Below are 19,698 nucleotides of genomic sequence, written 5' to 3'. Positions count from 1 at the left end.
GGCACCCGATGCTCACCACTTCCTCTTCCGGGCCGCGGGGGGGAGGAGAAGAGAGCACGCCGACTGGAGTCATCCGGGTGCCTGCGCGGGAGTCATCGGGTGTCAGCCGGGTGCCAGCGCTGGAGTCATCGGGACCCGCGCAGGCACCCGATGCTCTCCACTTCCTCTTCCGGGCCGCGGGAAGAAGAGAGCACGCCGGTGCTCTCTTCTTCCCGCGGCCCGGAAGAGGAAGTGGAGAGCATCGGGTGCCTGCGCGGGAAGACCCGCACAGGCACGCTAGTGTCCGACGGGAAGAAGACTGCAGCGCGGCTCGGAGGAAAATGAAAATCTTCAACCGCGGCCGATGGGACTCCGCCTTCGCCTCTGCGAGGGCTGAAAATGAAGGAGGTTAGCGTTGGGAGGTGGCTGCTGCTGCCGCGAGTTCCCGGGGGGGGGGGGGAAGGGGGAGAGAGAGAGTGAATGAATGAGCGAGCAAGCATGTGTGTTTGAGATCCTGTGTGTGTGAGTGAGAGATTGCATGTATGTGATTGATTGAGAGCCTGTATATGTGAAAGAGAGTATGTCTGTGATTGAGATCCTGCCTGTGAGAGAGAGAGCATGAATGTAAGTTTACCATTGGGAACCTGTATGTGTAAGTTTGTAATTGAAAACCTGTTTGTTTGAAAGAGTATGTGTGTATGATTGAGATCCTTTGTGTGTGAGAGAGATCATGTGTATGTATGATTAAGAGCCTGTGTGTATAAGTAAGAGAGAGATCATGTGTGTCTGTGTCTGATTGACAGCTGGTTTAGGTGATGGAGCATGTGAGTATGTGATTGAGAGCCTGTGTTTAAATGAGAGAGAGAGACCATGTGTGTCTGTGTGATTGAGAGCTGATTTAGGTGAGGGAGCATGTGAGTATGTGATTGAGAGCCTGTGTTTAAATGAGAGAGAGAGACCATGTGTGTATGTGTGTGATTGAGAGCTGATTTAGGTGAGGGAGCATGTGAGTATGTGATTGAGAGCCTGTGTGTAAATGAGAGAAAGAGAGGACATGTTTGTAAGCATGTGAATGAGAGTCTGTGTGTGAGAGAAAAAGACAGCATGTATTTATGTGATTGAAAGCCTGTGTGTGTGTAAGCGTGAAAAGATAGACAGCATGTGTGTAAATGTGTAATTAAGAGCCTATATAAGTGAGAGAGAAAAAACATTTGTATATGTGAGTGACTGAGAGCATGTGTGTATAGGTGTGTCATTGAGAGCCAGTGTGAGAGAGAGCGCTGGTATGTGACTGAGAGAGGAGAAAGTTCCAAGCAAACCACCCCACCTCCTGCTAATTCAGAACAATCTCAGGACACATGGATATCAAACGTTCCCAGGTATGCAGAGCGAAAACATTTTTGTATCCTTATTATTTTTCATTACTGGATCTTTGTGTCTGCTATTTTGAAATATTTTGTTGGTATCTGGAAATGTTTTATATGAGTTTTTAATTATTGGATATTCCACTCATCAGCTGTTTCGAAATATGTTCTTTTTGTTAGTACAGTTTTACTGCTGATGATTTTATATTTCTTGATTTGTTTTATAAGGATGTGTGATGTTTCTTTTTTCCTTTGTTACACTGCATACAGAGACTCTGGCTTGTTGCAGTTTCCAATTCAGTTTTTGTCTGCATGCTTCTTGTTATGCGTTTTGGTCTCTTTATTCTATGTTAGGTGAGGGACAGCACGTGATTCAGGTGAGGTTTTCTGCTGGCGTGTAGTTTCTGTGTAGGACTCTATAGCAGCCTGACTTGGTCCGTTTTCCTAATAGGAGATGTATTGGTGTCTTAAGGCCTGGTGTAATATTTTCAGAGACTTATTGTACTTTAAAAGTGTGATCTTACATAAAATGCACACATTTACTTGTATTTAGTTTTAAACATATTGTATGGCTCTCATGGAATTACATTTTAAAATATGTGGCGTTTATGGCTCTCTCAGCCAAAAAGGTTCCTGACCCCTGATATAGTCAATAATCTATCTGAAATAGATGGTTTAGATACCTGAAGAATAGTTTGTTGTCCCATGTAATAAAATAAAGAACTTAGCCAGGGCTTTCCAAACTTGTCCTGGGAACATCACAGCCAATCAGGTTTTCAGGATATCCACAATGAATATGCATGAGATAATTTGCATATACTGAATCTCCATGTTGTGCAAATTTATCCCATGCATATTCATTGTAGATATCCTGAAAGCCCGACTGGCTATGGGGTTCCCATGACAGGTTTGGGAAGCCCTAAAACTAAGCTCAAAGGGATACTCTGAACTGCTATTAAAACTCATCTGCAATTTGCTTCATACTTCCATGGTAGAGCTGAACACAGCTCCAGATGAATTGAAATGGACACATGGTTATTATTACTAGTATCTATTGGGTGGTATATAGCTGCTGCTATGACCATTAGAATCACTACTGTTCAACATACTTGTCTTTGATTGTTTACACAAATGTAAGCTTATACTGCATTCTTCATAAACATGAACTTTATAACAGAGATAAAGATGCAAGAAGGGACTCTACTCTGAGAAAGGAAACATTGCTATGCTGGCAAAGCAGAATTCCTATCTATATATCAGGGGTGACCAACACCAGTTCTCGAGAGCCACAAAAATGTTGAGATTACTTACCTGATAATCTCCTTTTCCTTAGTGTAGACAGATGGACTCAGAACGAATGGGTATAGTATGCTCGTGCTAGCAGTTGGAGACGGATATGACATCAGCACGGGTGTATATATACCCCCACAGGAAGCGTAGCAACTCAGTAATCTTCCTTGCAAAAGCTGTTATGGATGTGTGTACTGACGCTCAGTGAAATAGTGAAACAGGATTTCCCTGACCGATTGATAGTAGCTGGAGACCGCCAGCATTCCCAACCGGAAGGCGTGGACACCTGGTAGAGTGTACGCTCTTATGGAAACAGATGACATGGCTTACCTTGAATCGGTGAAACCCATGTACACAGGCAGCTGGGCGGGATGCTGAGTCCATCTGTCTACACTAAGGAAAAGGAGATTATCAGGTAAGTAATCTCAACATTTCCTGGCGTGTAGCCAGATGGACTCAGAACGAATGGGATGTACAAAAGCTTTACTCCCAGCCTGGGCGGGAGGCTGCCTGAGGACCATGTAGGACCGCCTTCGCAAATGCTGAGTCCTCCCTGGCCTGGACATCCAGACGGTAGAACCTGGAGAAGGTATGGAGGGAGGACCACGTCGCCGCTTTACATATTTACGCAGGCGACAGCATCCTGGATTCCGCCCAGGATGCCGCTTGTGCTCTGGTAGAATGAGCCTTGACCTGTAGAGGCGGAGATTTCCCAGCCTCTACGTAAGCTGCTCTGATAACTTCTTTAATCCAGCGGGCAATGGTGGGCCGAGAGGCTGCTTCACCTTGTTTCTTCCCGCTGTGCAGGACGAACAGATGGTCCGTCTTTCGTACTTCTTGTGTCACTTCTAGATATCTGGGCAGCAATCTGCCAATGTCGAGATGGCGTAATAAGCGCCCTTCTTCAGATTTCTTCAAACCCGCCGTGGTAGGCAAGGATATGGTTTGGTTAAGATGAAACTGTGAAACCACTTTAGGTAGAAAGGAGGGAACCGTCCGAAGATGGATAGCCTCAGGAGTGATCCTGAGAAAGGGATCACGGCAGGACAGTGCCTGTAGCTCTGAGATGCGGCGTGCTGAACATACAGCCAGCAAAAACACCATCTTCAAAGTGAGAGAACGGAGAGACAGGCCCCGAAGGGGTCTGAAGGTGGATCCCGCGAGGAAATCCAAAACAAGGTTGAGGTTCCATAAGGGCACAGGCCACTTCAGTGGCGGACGAATATGCTTGACTCCTTTCAGGAAGCGAGAAACATCTGGGTGCTTGGCGATGGCCTTGCCATCCCTCCTGGGGCCGTAGCAAGACAGCGCAGCCACCTGAACCTTGATGGAGCTGAGGGAGAGACCCTTCTGAAGTCCATCTTGCAGGAAATCCAACACAACAGGGATTGTGGTCGAATGTGGATTGGTGCCATGAGTGTCGCACCATGCCTCGAATACTCTCCAGATCCTTACATAGGTGAGGGATGTGGAAAACTTGCAAGCTCGGAGGAGTGTATCTATCACGGGCTCCGAGTAACCTCTTTTCTTCAGTCTAGCCCTCTCAATGGCCAGACCGTAAGAGAGAATTGAGCTGGATCCTCGTGGAGGATGGGACCTTGACGTAGCAGGTCCCTGAGAGGAGGCAGGGGAAGAGGCTCCCCTGTCAGTAGTCTTCTCATGTCCGCGTACCAGGGTCTTCTTGGCCAGTCTGGAGCCACTAGAAGAACTAGGCCCCGGTGTTTCTGAATCTTGTGGATGATGGCGCCCAGCAGAGGCCACGGAGGAAAGGCGTATAGCAGAGTCCCTGGAGGCCATGGCTGGACCAGGGCATCGATTCCGTGTGAGAACGGGTCGCGCTTGCGGCTGAAGTATCTGGGTACTTGAGCATTGGACTTGTCCGCCAGTAAATCCATGTCCAGAATCCCCCAGTGATCTACAATCATCTGGAAGGCTGTGGGTGACAGCTGCCACTCTCCCGGATTTAAACTTTCTCTGCTGAGGAAGTCTGCCGTGGTGTTGTCCTTCCCGGCAATGTGGACGGCGGAGATGTCCTGAAGATTCGCCTCTGCCCAAACCATCAGTGGGGCGATCTCCAGAGATACTTGTCGGCTTCTGGTTCCGCCCTGACGGTTGATGTATGCCACCGTGGTGGCGTTGTCTGACATCACTCTGACTGCTCTGTTCTTCAGTTTGTGAGCAAATCGAAGGCATGCCAATCGGACTGCCCGAGCCTCTAGACGGTTGATGTTCCACGCTGACTCTTCTCCGCGCCACCGCCCTTGTGCGGTGAGTCCTTCGCAGTGTGCTCCCCAGCCGCTCAGGCTGGCATCTGTGGTGAGCAGAGTCCACGTGGGGGAGGACATCCTCGACCCCTTGCTCATGTGGTCGGGCTGCAGCCACCACCGTAACTGTGTCCGGACTCTGGCAGGCAGAGGTAGGTGCATGGAATAGTTCCGTAGACAAGGGGTCCAGCGAGAGAGCAGGGAGTGTTGTAGAGGTCTCATATGGGCCCTTGCCCAAGGTACCACTTCCAGGGTGGATGCCATGAGACCAAGAACCTGCAGATAATCCCAAGCTATGGGCCGACTGGCTCCCATCAAGTACTGGATACGCGTCTGAAGTTTCAACCTTCTCTTGGTAGTGAGACTGACTGTGTCTGCCTGCGTGTCGAACTGTACTCCCAGGTATTCCAGTGACTGGGAAGGCTGTAGGCAACTCTTGCTGAGGTTGATTACCCAAGCCCAAGCTTTCCAGGAGGGCGATCACCCTGTCGGTTGTCCGATGGCTCTCCTCTCGTGATTTCGCCCTGATCAGCCAATCGTCTAGGTAGGGATGGACCAGAATTCCTTCCCGCCTGAGGGCTGCTGCTACCACGACAACCACCTTGGTGAAGGTCCGCGGTGACGTGGCCAATCCGAAGGGCAGAGCCCGGAATTGGAAGTGGCGACCCAGAACCTTGAAGCGTAGGTAGCGCTGATGATCCGGATGGATCGGGATATGCAGGTATGCCTCTGACAGGTCTAATGCCGTGAGGAATTCTCCTCGCTGTACTGCGGCCTTGACGAAGCGCAGAGTCTCCAGGCGAAACCTCGGGACCCGTAAGTATCGATTGACTGACTTGAGGTCCAGCACAGGCCGAAAGGTGCCCCCTTTCTTGGGTACCATGAAATAAATGGAATAGTGTCCAGAATTCACTTCCCAGGCAGGTACTGGGATGATGGCTTTCAAGGACCGGAGCCTCGCCAGGGTAGCTTCCAATGCTGCCTTCTTGTGGATGGGACATGAAGATTCCACAAACTTGTCCGGAGGGAGATGATGAAAGTCCAGATAATATCCCTCCCGGATAATGGCGAGGACCCACTGGTCCGACGTAATCTCGACCCATCTGGGGTAGAAGAGGGTTAACCTGCCCCCTATGGCTCCGTCCCCCAGATGAATCTGCGGATTCTCATTGGGAGGCGCGGCTGGGACCCGAGCCCAGGCCTGCTCCCCTCTTGCGCTGCTTGGTCCGAAAGGACTGATTCCTGGCCGAGGACATGGTGCCTGGTAGCGACTCCTGTAAGGAACAAAGCGCTGTGAACTCCTGCCCCTGGAGGGCCTTGGAAAGGCGCGCTGGCCCCTTCTGAACCGATCTTCCGGCAGTCTAGGCACTGGAGAGGCACCCCATGTACTGGCCAGTTTATCAAGGTCGATGCCAAACAGGAAAGAGCCCTTAAAGGGCAATCTGGTGAGGCGTGTCTTTGAAGGCGCATCAGCTGACCATCTCCGGATCCAGAGCTGCCTCCTGGCGGCTACGGAGGATGAGATCCCCTTAGCTGTTGTCCGGACCAGGTCTGATGCAGCATCCGTGAGGAACGAAAGAGCTGACTCCATGTCCGCTGCTGGAGCGTTGTTCCTAACCTGTGACAAACAGGCACGTGTCACCACTGTGCAGCAGGTCGCGATCCGCAAAGATAGAGCTGCCACCTCAAAGGTCTGTTTCAGAATGGCGTCCAGTCGCCGGTCATGAGGATCCTTGAGGGCCGTCCCCCCTTCAACTGGAATGGTAGTGCGCTTGACCACAGCGCTAATCAAGGCGTCCACCTGAGGGCACGCCAGCAGGTCCTGGATAGCCGGTGCCAATGGGTACATGCCCGTCAGGGCCCGGCCCCCTTTGAAGGAAGCCGCTGGTGCCACCCATTCTAAATCTATCAGTTGTTGTGCCGCTTGCAAGAATGGAAAATGGCGGGCTGTAGGACGAAGACCTTCCAGCAGGAGGTTCTGCGCAGAGGGTACCGTAGCGCTGGAACCTGTAATATCCAACTCCGCCAGACACTGAGACACCAGGTCGGAGAGATCCTCCTTAGGGAAGAACCGCCTCATGGTTCTATATGGCTCAATCCCTGGGGGAAGTTCCCCCTCGTCCGGGAGTTCGGACTCGTCCGGTGAAACCTCCTGGTCTGATTGATCTGGACTGTCCAGCGGCGGGAGGTCCCGCTCACGATAAGCGCGTGAGGGTCCAGGAACAGGATCTGCAGGAGCCGCCGCCGCAGCGGCAGCCGCAGCAGTCACAGCCACCGCAGGAACCGCAGAAACAGCAGGAACAGCAGGAACCGCAGGGCCTGGACGGGAAGCCGTTTGCATCTGTACAAAGGCATGAATCCCCTTAAAGAGATCCACCCAGGAAATTGAAGCAGCCTCTAATCGCCGGGGTACAAGATCCCCCGGGATTCCCGAGTGGTCGAGACTGCCTGCTAAATCCGGGGTAGCCCCTGGGAAACTGCCAGCAAATCGTGGCTGAGACTGGTCCTGGCCCGAGGGTCCCACGGCCTCCTCACATTGGGCACATAGGGAGTCTGGCTCTTCACTGTGCGTGGCTCTAAGCTGGCATGCAGAGCAGAGGCGAAGGGCTTTAATGTCTGAGGCAGGCGGCGCCGCCGCTGAAGACGCTGAGGCGTTCTGTTCCATTGAAAAGTATGCGCTGAATGCTTAATAGAACAGGCGCACAAAAATAATAATATGCGGCAGCAATATGCGCTTAATACAACAGGCGCACAATAATAATAATATGCGGCAGCAATATGCGCTTAATACAACAGGCGCTTAACCATAATAATATGCAATATGTTCTCAGCAATAGGCGGCCATGAAAACAGCTCAATTGTATGCAATATGCTCTCAGCAATATGCAGTTAGCAATACACGCTCAATGGCAGTCAATAGGCTCTCAGCAATAAGCGGTTAGCAATACACGCTCAATGGTATTCAATAGGCATTCAGCAATAAGCGGTTAGCAATACACGCTTAATGGCATTCAATAGGCTCTCAGCAATATGCGGTTAGCAATACACGCTCAATGGCATTCAATAGGCTCTCAGCAATAAGCGGTTAGCAATACACGCTCAATGGCATTCAATAGGCTCTCAACAATATGCGGTTAGCAATACACGCTCAGTGGCATTCAATATGCTCTCAGCAATAAGGCAATATAGGCACAAGGAGGAATAGAGCCAGCGCTCAATACCTGAACAAGGCCCACAAAATGGCGCCCTCCACGGCGTGCCACGCCGCCGATCCTCTGTTCCTCGGAGACCAGAAATAAGAGATGTACGCCTTACCTGATCCTCGGCGCTTCCCGGCTGGAACCCGGGCGGTCTCCGGCTGTGGGGGGAGAGGGCAAGTACCTTCACCGCCGCGTTTGAGGATATGCACCCGCTGCCTCGTCCACGCCGGGACCGAGGCGCCTCGCAAGCCTCACCCGAACCTCGCCCGGGGGCTGTGTCCCTGCCGCGATTCGGCCACTGGACCGAGGACTTAGACCTCCGGGGGATCACGGAAATCACCCCGGGAAACTCTACTGGGGGAGGGACCTTAGGGTATCACCGCAGGAGTGCGGGGCTCGATGTTGCAGAAGTTGTCGTTGAAAGAAAGAAGAAAGTAGAAAATAGAAAGTTTTTTGGAAAATACGCTCAGCGAGCGTGCAGGCTCTCCAAACTGCTTTGGAGAGCGAGCGTGCAGGCTCTCCAAACTGCTTTGGAGACGGAAATTACTAAGTTGCTACGCTTCCTGTGGGGGTATATATACCCCGTGCTGACGTCAGATCTGTCTCCAACTGCTAGCACGCGGATACTATACCCATTCGTTCTGAGTCCATCTGGCTACACGCCAGGAAATGGATGCTTTTTCCCTGGTCCCTTGGTCTCCAGTTAAAGATCCACGGTGGGAAGCAAGAACATGAACACAGGTAAGAAATTGCCATACTGGGTCAGACCAAGAGTCCATCGAGCCCAGTATCCTGTTTCCAACAGTTGCCAATCCAGGCTGCAAGTACCCAAACACTAAGTATATCCCACGCTACTGAAGCCAGTAATAGCAGTGGCCATTCCCTAAGTCAGCTTGATTAATAGCAGTTAATGGACGTCTCCTCCAAGAACTTATCCAAACCTCTTCTAAACCCAGCTACACTATCTGCATTAACCACATCCTCTGGCAACAAATTCCACAGCCTAATTGTGCATTGAGTGAAATAATTTTCTCCGATTAGTTTTAAATGTGCTACTTGCTAACTTCATGGCGTGCCCCCCAGTCCCTCTATTATCTGAAAGAGTAAATAACTGATTCACATTTAATTGTTCTAGATCTCTCATGATCTTAAAGACCTCTATTATATCCCCCTCAGCCTTCACTTCTCCAAGCTGAACAGCCCTAACCTCTTCAGCCTTTCCTCATAGGGGAGCTGTTCCATCCCTTTTACCATTTTGGTCGCCCTCCTCTGTACCTTCTCCATCGTAACTATATCTTTTTTGAGATGCGGCAGCCAGAGCTTATGTAGAACAGACAGCTCTCGGAGGTCCTATAGGATCTTGCTTTAATATTCTGGCCTCGACTCCCGTGAGACATTCTAATAGTGCAGGCCACAACTTCCGATCAAGATTGTGTCGTTACTCCATCCAAAGGTAGAAAGACAGTGGGTGAGGCTGGAATAGGACCTAGCAAGGAGTCTGATAAGGTGGTGTAAGAGAAATCTCATGAAAGAGAATAACAGTGGCAAAGAGATGACAACGCTGATAAGCAGAGGAAAATTGGTTATCATCTGCTAATTTTCGTTCCTGTAGTACCACAGATCAGTCCAGACTCCTGGGTTTATGCCTCCCTTCCAGCAGATGGAGACAGAAAAAGTTTAACTGACATTACCATATAACCTAGAGAAGCTCCTGCAGTACCTCAGTATTGACCTGTACCAAAGCCAAGATAGTAGAATAACATGAATCCATCCTCCCTGAACGAGCAGTGGGCAGAGGGAAAACCTCAAAACTGATAAACTTGTCCCAATTAACAAAACATGAAGGACCAAACAAAATCTGTGCCATTCTTCAGATTAAGTACCATAACAGATTGAGCAGACTCTCCAAAACTCTCCACCTCTATTGGGTGGGACTCTGGCCTGATCTGTGGTACTACAGGAACAAAAATTAACAGGTAAGAACCAATTTTCCTTTCCCTGTACGTATCAAGATCAGTCCAGACTCCTAGGATGTACCAAAGTTTCCCTAAACATGGTAGGACCTCGAGAGTCCCGCTCGAAGTATATTCTCACTGAAGCCCCCGGGCTCTGGGGCCTGGACATCCGAACAATAATGCCTGGCAAAAGTGTGCAGAGACTTCCAAGTGGCTGCCCTGCAAATCTCCTGCAGCAACACTTGCTGGCATTTGGCCTAGGACGCTGCCTGGGAACGAGCAGAATGAGCTCTTAAGCCCTCTGGTAGTGGACATCCCTGACAGAGATATGCAGATCCAATAGCTTCCTTCAACCACCGCGCAATCGTGGCTTTTGATGCCTTATGACCTTTCTTCGCAGCATTCCACGATACAAAAAGATGATTCAACAACCGAAAGGTGTTAGTGACTTTAAGATACTGCAATAATGAGCGCTCGACATCCAAGAGCCATAGTTCCCTCACATGAGACACAGTAGCCTCCAAGTTTGGGAAAGCTGGAAGTTCCACAGACAGACTGACTGACATGAAACGACGAAACCATCCTCAAGGTAACCCCCGAATCCGAAATTCTCAAAAAAGGCTCCCCACCTGACAAGGCTTGAAGCTCCAAGATCTGTCTGGTGGAACAAATCGCCACCAAGAAAACCACCTTCAACGATAGATCCTTTATGGTAGCCCTTTTGAGAGGCGCGAATGGCACAGCACACATGCCTTTCAAAACCACGTTAAGCCTCCAGGAGGGACAGAGCTTCTGAATCAGGGGACGCAAATGCTTTGCTCCATGGAGAAAACGCACTACATCCGGGTGTGCAGACTGCGTCGCTCCATGCACCTTGCCACAGAGACATCCCAGAGTTGTCCCTTGTACTCTGAGGGAATTGAAGGACAACCTCTTCACCAAAACGTTTTGGAAAAAAGTAAGAATATTTGCTATAGAGGCTCGCATAGGAACAGCAGGCTTGCAACAAGCACCAATCCTCAAATACCTTCCAGACTCTCACATATGCCAAGAAGGTGGAAGACTTCGTAGCTTGCAAAAGAGTAGCAATAACCTCCTCAGAATAGCCCTTGTCCCTTAAGAACTCCCTCTCAAAAGCCAAGCCACGAGACAGAAGCAATCCGCCTTATCCAAAAATATGGAACCTTGCCGCAAGAGTTTTGGCAGATAAGCGAGCCGCAGCAGGCCGTCTACCACCAGATTTACCAGGTCTGCAAACCAGGGCCTCAGAGGCCACTCCAGACCTACTAGATTTACATCTCCTTGATGGACCTCCACGTGCTGCAATATCTTGCCCACCAGCAGCCACAGCAGAAGCATATATAGCAGGACATCCCTCAGCCAGGGAAGAACCAAAGCATCAACTCCTTCTTTAACTGAAGAAATGGGCCACCTTGGCATTTCGCTGCGTTGCCATCAAGTTCACACATGGCATGCCCCATCTGGTACTGATGACAGCCATTGCCTCCTCTGACAGCTCCCACTCCCTGGGATCCAGTTTCTGACAGCTGAGGAAATCCACCTGCACATTGTCAGACTCCGCTGTGTGACAAGCCACAAGCAACGTCAGGTGTTCTGTCTAGCAAATCAGCTCCTGAGCCTCCTGAACAACCGCTCGCCTCCTGGTACCACCCTGCCGGTTGATATAAGCCACCGTAGTTGCATTGTTGGACAAGATCTTGCCTGGATGGCCGTGCACGAGAAGGAGAAATGCAGACAGTGCCAACCGCACCGCCCTCGCTCTAGGCGACTGATAGAAGAAGACGCCTCCTCTGGCGACTACTGCCCTTGTACCGACCAACCTTGACAGACAGCTCCCCAACCGGAGAACTGGCGTTGGTGGTGACCAATGTTCACTCTGGGACATCCAAGACCACTCCTCGACACAACTGGTCCCGAGCAAGCCACCATGAGAGACTGGACCTGGCAAAATCCATCAGCGGAAGCAGAAGATAAAATTCTTCTGACAACGGATCCCACCAGGAAAAAGCACCATCTGCAGAAGCCTCATTTGGGCAAACCACCCTCACCCCACCCCCCCCCCCCCAACTCCTAACCTCTCCCCTTCCCTCTCCCCCCACCTATTTTCCACCTCCTTTTACCCCCTCCCTCTACTTTAATCCTCCTCTCCACCCATACCTCCCATAAAGTGAATTTTATCAGGACTACATATTGTATATAAAAAAATTTGTATATAAAAATTTGGTTCCCAATCACGTGTATATATACCTCCTTTAATTGTGGATACCCCCCTATATATCAGAATCTCCCCCCCCCCCCCGTTTAGATAACCTCTTTCACGTATCCCACTTTGATAATTTTACTTATATAATCTAATCTGTTATTTGTATGTTCTGAATGTTCCTTATTTAATTATGCAATAATTGTAAAGCCTGTTGCTAAGTTCTGTTCTATGTAAACCGACGAGATGTTCCCAACGTTCGTCGGTATATAAAAGTTATTAAATAAATAAAATAAATAAATAAACGCCCAAGGCACGAGCTCCAGTGTGGAAGCCATGGAGCCAAGCACTTGTATGTAATCCTAAAGCCTGGGCATCTGATTCTCCAACAAACGCCAAACTTGTGACTGCAACTTGACAATGCATTCCTCTGTCAGAAAAACCTTCCCCAACTTGGTATGGAAACACGCTCCCAGAAACTTCAACTCCTGAGACTGGACGAGATGACTCTTGGCCCAATTTACTATCCAGCCAAGCGACCGTAAGCGCTGTAATACCAGATCCACAGCTTGCTTGCAGTGGTCTTCCAACTTCGCCCGAATGAGCCAGTCGTCTAGATATGGGTGCATTAGTACCCCCTCCTTCCGGAGGGCTGCTGAGACCACCACCATCACCTTGGTGAAAGTTCTTGGAGCCATCACCAACCCGAACGGCAGAGCGCAAAACTGAAAATGCATGCCCAGAATCGTGTACATCAGAAACCTATATGCCTATATTCAAGTATGCCTCAGTCAAATCCAGAGATACTAAGAACTCCCCCTTGCACCCGTTGCAGTTACAGAGCGGAGAGTTTCCATATGAAAACGAGGAACTTTGAGAGCCTTGTTGATGCTCTTCAAATCCAGAAATGGACAAAAAATCCCCTCTTTCTTTGGAACCATGAAGTAAATGGAATAACGACCCATCCCTTGTTCGTTCCCGGGCATGGGAACAATGGCTCCAAGCATTCACAGATGAACGAGAGTCTGCTGTACTATCCACCTCTTTTCCACATAAGCACAAGGGGAGACCATGAACCGGTCCCGAGGTGGACGAGCAAATTCTAAAGCGTAACCTTGTTCTACCACACTTAAGACCCACAGGTCCGTAATGATTCTGGCCCACTCCTTGTAAAACAGGGTCAGACGATCCCCTATAAGCGGGACGGAGGAGTGGACCACCCTCATTTCATTGTGCTGACTTGGCTCCAGAATCACCCTGTCTGGAGAGGACTGGTTCCAGGACTGCTGCCTCCCTGAGGCTGGTCTCTGCCCACCGGAGGACGATCTCCCTGGACGAAACCGCCTGTTCCCTCGGAACCGCCCACACCCAGAATGGGAATACCTCGCTCCTCTGGGTTTATCCTCAGGCAACTTGTGAAACTTATTGTCCCCGAGATGCTTTACCAGCTCCTTCAAATCTTCTCCGAAGAGCAGTTTCCCCTTAAAAGGTAGTACTCCTAACTGAGACTTGGAAAAAGACATCCACCAACCTGTTTCATAACCACAACAGCCTCCTTGCTGAGACCGCCACCATTATGGTCCTAGAGGATGTCCGGATGAGGTCATACAGCGCAACCACGTCATAGGCTACTCCGGCTTCCAGGACATGGACTTGTCGGACTGCAACTGTTGGACCCAACGCAGCCCCACTTGAAGCTTAAAAATGCTGCAAACCGCATCCCGAATGCCAATCGCAGACACTTCAAAAATCTTCTTCAGATGGACCTCAAGCCTCCTGACCTGCAAATCCTTCAAAGCAGCAGTCCCAGCTACTGGAACACTCGTCTTCTTAGTTACTGCCAACACGGAGGCATCTACCTTCAGAACCCTCAATAGCTCCAGGGGTCCGTGAGCTACTTGGCCCCCGACCCCTAGCTCAACCTACAACTAGGAACAGCACAGCAAGATCCTCTTGTGTTCCTTTTTTTTTGTAAAACTTGCTTGATCCAACAATGGAAATAAGGGAATGCCTGAAGACAGAATCCTCTAAAGTTTAGAATCTCCTTTTGTTTTTTGTTAAACAAACAGAGGACCGCAGGTTCTGCCACCTTCATTTGCTAGAGAAGAGAAATACTGAAGAGGCACAGGTGGCACACTGAGTTAAGAGAGGGTGCCCTTCAAGTTTTTCTGTCTCCATCTGCTGGAAAGGAGGCATAATGACCCAGCAGTCTGGACTGATCCGTGTACTACAGGAACGAAAATTAGCAGGCAAGAACCAATTTTCCTATTTGCCCATCGCCCAGCCCACCTTCAATCCAGTCTCCAGAGTGTCCCACTCCTGGACCACCAACTGCTTATTGGACTTATGAAAAGGAAAAGTCTTCACTGGGCCCCATAAGCCAGCCATAAGCGGGTCCACATCCTCCTGATCGGACTCCTACTCTGGAAGCTGGACTCCCAACACCTCAAACATGGGGAATCAAGGGCCCTAACTCTTCCCTACGGAAGAGCCGCACCACCTTCGGATCATCACCATCAACAGGCGGGCCTTCCTCCTTATCTTCCCCGGAATTCCTGCCCCAAGGGGGGCGCAGGAATTCGGCCCCCTCAGCATGCGGCGTGGGCTCCCCAAGTATTCATCGAGCCCTGGTAGCCTCCAGTCTTCCTGCGGTTCTGAATCTCTTCTTGGGCCAAAGCTCAGTAGAAGCATCACGCTTGGGCCCATGCCGTCCTGCAGACTTTCAGATTCTATAAGCTTTGTGAACGTAGCCCGCAGAAAAGAAGGCGGAACTGTCAGATTCCTCCCCCAGGAAGTCCTCTGCCGCCCCCCCCCCCCCCCGAGCCCTCCGGGCCTGTGCAGGGTTCCCATTAGTTGGGGACAATGAAGGAGGGAACCTCCCCTCGTGGCTTCAGTACGAGCGGCAAATGTGGCCAAGATGGCCGACATTCCTGCACAGACAGGAAACGGCTCCTGGTCTTCTAGCAATGCCTGCACAAGCACACTACCTGTCGCACCCCCCCCCCCCCCCCCCCACCCCACCTGGACATGCTGGAATCGCCCTCTCCCTACGGGAGGCAGCAGAAGTAACGGCTGCTGCACGCGAGTCGTGCACGCAAATCCCCACAGCCAACAAACTTCAAGCCTCGCAGCATGCTCCCCCATTGGCCACCCGCGGGAAGAGAACGCAGGGGAAAACCTTCAAATGCCGAGCCATATTCGGTGAAAACCACCCACACCTGACAGAAGGCAAAGCCTTAGAAAAGGAACAGAGAAAGGCATAAAAAATGGTTAAGAGGCTAGAGCCCTCACAACTCTGCTCCTTTTTTTCTCTTTTTTTTAAAGTTTAAGAAGAGGAGAAAAGAATAGAAGAGGCATTTTCCTGTCCTGAGGATGGGCAACAGGCTCCTTCAATCCTCCTGGGGCAGAGGGAGCTGAATACACCGGCTTTCTGCCCCCGGCTATCTGGGACAGAGCAAACAAGGGTCCCCAACTTTCTGCTCATCCACCTCAAGACCAAGAGGGATAGCCCCCCTAGGGCCTGCCAACCTCCTGGGAGATTTAAAAAAAAATTTTTTTTTAAACTTTAGTCGAGACAGCAGGTATGCACATCTACCATCTGCTGGAGACAAAGAAATACTGAGAAATTGCAGGAGGCACGCTAGGTTATAATGCAGTGTCAGTTAAACTTTCTCTGTCTTCATCTGCTGGAAGGGAGACATAAAACCAGGAGTCTGGACTGATCTGGGAATGTACAGGGAATGTTATTTATGAGAAAGATAAAATAAATATATGTATGTACAATGAATGTGTTCTGTGGACAGTTAGAGCAAACTGATGGATGAGCTCACCTGCACCACAGAACCTGGCTCCCGAAGTCCGAGGAAAAGGTATATTGGCATCCTGATATGAACCATAGGCATTAGGTACCCGGGCAAAAGTGGGTAGTGGGGGCGTCACTGAGTTTGGGAGAGAGAAGGGGTTGCTGGAGGTGCTGTCTTCTTGGTTCTGGAACAGAAAAGTCATACCATTATTTATATTTTTCATCCTCTTACCATTGCTTCATGATATCACCAGAAAAGCTCCATCCTCAGTTGTTGAACGGCTGGTAAAGAAACCTTGCTTTAGGTTCATCAGCCTTCTCTTGTATTCCCTGAGCACATCACTACTGCCATGTCTCTGACCTCACTGAGTCTCAACAGGCAGACCTGAACTCTGCTTCCTGTGCAGTAACAATCTCTTGGGATACACTTTCCCTACACTGTGGAAACCTTCACGAACAGCCTTCCCTGCTTCACAATTGCAAGTGATAACACTTTCATATGTAAAAAGAACTTCCGTCAGAATCACATACTGACTTACAATACAGCATTTATCACACAGACACTTTTACTGCCTCCATCAGTGAACTACTTAAATGCTATGGCTTTTTGGTGGTCTATCAAATTTTATTAAACATCATCAGAGAGGACAAGAAGACAGATATATAATCTTAAGTATGCACTTTTCATTCTTTTTATCATTTGTTTTCCCCAAAATATTTTCTTATATTGAAAGTGTATGGCACCGGCTGGCAGATGGACGCATTTACAAGAAAAACCTTGTAAGACTGAAGAACTGAGAATCTGAATGGCAGACAAAATATAATGTGGACAATTGCAAATAACCCTAATTTTACATACAAAATAATAGGTTCTGCATTAGAAGCAACCGTGCAGGAAAAGAATCTTGGAGACAATGTTGGCAGTATGTTGAAATCCTCAGCTCAATGAGTGGTGGTGTTCAAAAGCACAGACAGAACGTTAAGATTTATTTGGAAAGGAATGGAGAATAAAATAGTGATCACCATAATGCCTCTGTATGGATGAATGGTGCAGCCACACCTTGAGTACTGTGGGCAATTCCAGTCACCTCATCTTAAAAATGATAGTGGAATTAGAAAAGGAACAGAGAAAGGCATAAAACATGGTTAAGAGGCTAGAAGAGCTCCCTTAGGGAGAAAAGGCAGAACAGGTTAGCACTCTTCAGCTTGGAGAAGAGATAATTGAGAGGGGATATGACAGAGATCTACAAAATCATGAGTGGGCTGGAACAGGTAAACTGAGAATGATTATTTTTCCTTTCAAATAGTTCTAGGACTAGGGGACACTCTTTGAAACTAATAGGTAGCAGAGATGTCTCAAGTGTGCTGCACCTGAGAGGATTGTGCCCATTGGTACTGTCATAAGGAGATTTAAAATATTCAAGAAGACTTCAGGAAAGATATGAGAATTGAGACTTAATTCTAATAAATTATTGAGATTTTATTCTAACCAAAACCTAAACTTAGATTTTACGCCCTCTGGGGATAGGGAAATACCTACAGTACCTGAATGTAATCCACTGTGAAGTGCACAGAAGCGGAATATAAATTAAATAAATATACAACAAATTGAAGAATGGAGAAATTACCTACCTGATAGTGTAGACAGATGGACTCAGGACCAAGGGGTATAGTGTACTCCTGATAGCAGTTGGAGATGGAGTCAGATTTCAATCTGACGTCAGCCCCTAGTACATATACCCCTGCAGGAAGTGCAGCTCTTCAGTATTCTCCTCGAAAAGCAATTGTGGATATATGTGTGTTTGAATAACTTGGATTAACTTGATTAACTTAGACCAGTTGACGTGATTTGTAGCTGGAGACCGCCAGTGCACGCAACTGAGAAATGCCGACATCTGGCAACTATGGGTGTCTTAACTTGGGGTAAGGTCTGGCTTACCCGTGCTTGTCTTGCCCTCAGGGATTGTCCCCCGAGGTTTCCATATTTTAGGGCAGTCGTGGGTGGGATGCTGAGTCCATCTGTCTATACTAAGGAAAACGAAATAATCAGGTAAGTAATTTCTCCATTTCTTAGCGTGTAGCAGATGGACTCAGGACCAATGGGATATACAAAAGCTACTCCCGAACCGGGTGGGAGGCTGCCTGTGGCCCACTTAATACTGCCCTTGCGAATGCTGTATCCTCCCGGGCCTGCACATCCAGGCGGTAGAACATAGAGAAGGTGTGAATGGAGGACCACGTCACCGCCCAACAGATCTCGGCGGGTGACAGCATCTTGGTTTCTGCCAGGATACTGCCTAGGCCCTTGTGGAATGGGCCTTGACTTGTAGAGGTGGAGGCTTGCCTGCCTCTACGTAGGCCGCCTTGATTACTTCTTTGATCCAGCGGGCTATGGTTGCCCGCGAGGCCGCTTCCCCTTGTTTCTTCTCGCTGTGAAGTATGAATAGGTGGTCAGTCTTTCGTACGGATTCCGATCTTTGCAGGTATCGAACTAGGAGTCTGCCGACGTTCAGATGGCGAAGAAGGTGTGAGTCTTCAGAGTCCTTATGCTCATCTGGAGATGGCAGCAAGATGGTTTGGTTTAGATGGAAATTAGAAACCACCTTTGGAAGGAAGGAGGGGACAGTGCGGAGCTGTATGGATCCCGGTGTGAATCTAAGAAACGATTCCTGACAGGATAGTGCTTGAAGTTCGGAGATGGAACAGGCTGAACATATTGCCACTAGGAATGCAGTCTTCAAGGTCAGGAGCCATAGTGACAGACCGTGAGTAGGTCTGAAGGAAGCTCCTGCTAGGAAGTCTAATACTAGATTGAGATTCCATAGGGGCAACGGCCACTTTAGTGGTGGTTGTATTTGTTTGACCCCTCTCAGGAAACTGAATACCTCTGGATGGGATGATAGCGTGATGCCGCCCACTTTGGCTCTGAAACAGGCCAGCTCGGCCACCTGAACCTTGAAGGAGTTGAGAGACAACCCCTTCTTCAAGCCGTCCTGCAGAAATTCCAAGATCATGGGGATTTTGACTGTTCGCGGGAGGATGTTGCGGTCCTCACACCAGGCTTCGAATATTCTCCATATTCGTATGTATGTTAGAGACGTGGAAAACTTGCGTGCACGAAGTAAGGTGTCAATCACTGCCCCCGAGTATCCATTCTTCTTCAGGCGAATCCACTCAATGGCTAGACCATAAGATAGAATTGAGTTGGGTCTTCGTGGAGGATCGGGCCTTGCTGGAGTAGGTCCCTGTGTGGTGGTAGACACAGAGGGTTCCCCGCTAGAAGTCTTTGCATGTCTGCGTACCATGGCCTACTTGGCCAGTCCGGGGCCACTAGAAGTACTAGCCCTCTGTGGTGTTCTATCTTACGGATGATCCCGCCCAGTAGTGGCCATGGGGGAAATGCATACAGCAGGTCTTCCTGTGACCAGGTCTGGACGAGGGATTCCCTGGGATTGAGATTCTCGTCTGCGGCTGAAGAACTTGGGAACTTGGGCATTGGACCGGGTTGCCAGAAGATCCTTGGCTGGCGTTCCCCAGCAGTTTACGATCATCTGGAAGGCTGTGGTCGACAGCGTCCATTCCCCTGGGTCTAGACTCTCTCTGCTGAAGTAATCCGCAGTGAC

The 19,698-nt window shown here is 49.4% G+C and overlaps 1 protein-coding gene across 5 annotated transcripts in view; it reads right to left on the bottom strand.

Annotated features, from left to right (window-relative positions):
- Positions 1-19,698, bottom strand: part of WDR59 (WD repeat domain 59) — a 283,191-nt gene that overhangs the window by 146,615 nt on the left and 116,878 nt on the right. For 3 of the 5 annotated variants that reach the window (XM_029608874.1, XM_029608876.1, XM_029608877.1), the window contains exon 16: positions 16,104-16,260. The exons of the other annotated variants lie outside the window; for them this stretch is intronic. In XM_029608874.1, the coding sequence (XP_029464734.1) occupies positions 16,104-16,260 (157 nt within the window). The remainder of the gene's footprint in view (positions 1-16,103; positions 16,261-19,698) is intronic. 5 annotated transcript variants of the gene reach the window in all.

Source organism: Rhinatrema bivittatum, chromosome 7, assembly GCF_901001135.1.
Source record: "Rhinatrema bivittatum chromosome 7, aRhiBiv1.1, whole genome shotgun sequence".
In the NCBI taxonomy this organism is placed as follows: domain Eukaryota; kingdom Metazoa; phylum Chordata; class Amphibia; order Gymnophiona; family Rhinatrematidae; genus Rhinatrema; species Rhinatrema bivittatum.
The sequence above is the reverse complement of the archived record's forward strand: the minus strand, read 5'-3'. Positions and strand labels throughout refer to the sequence as shown.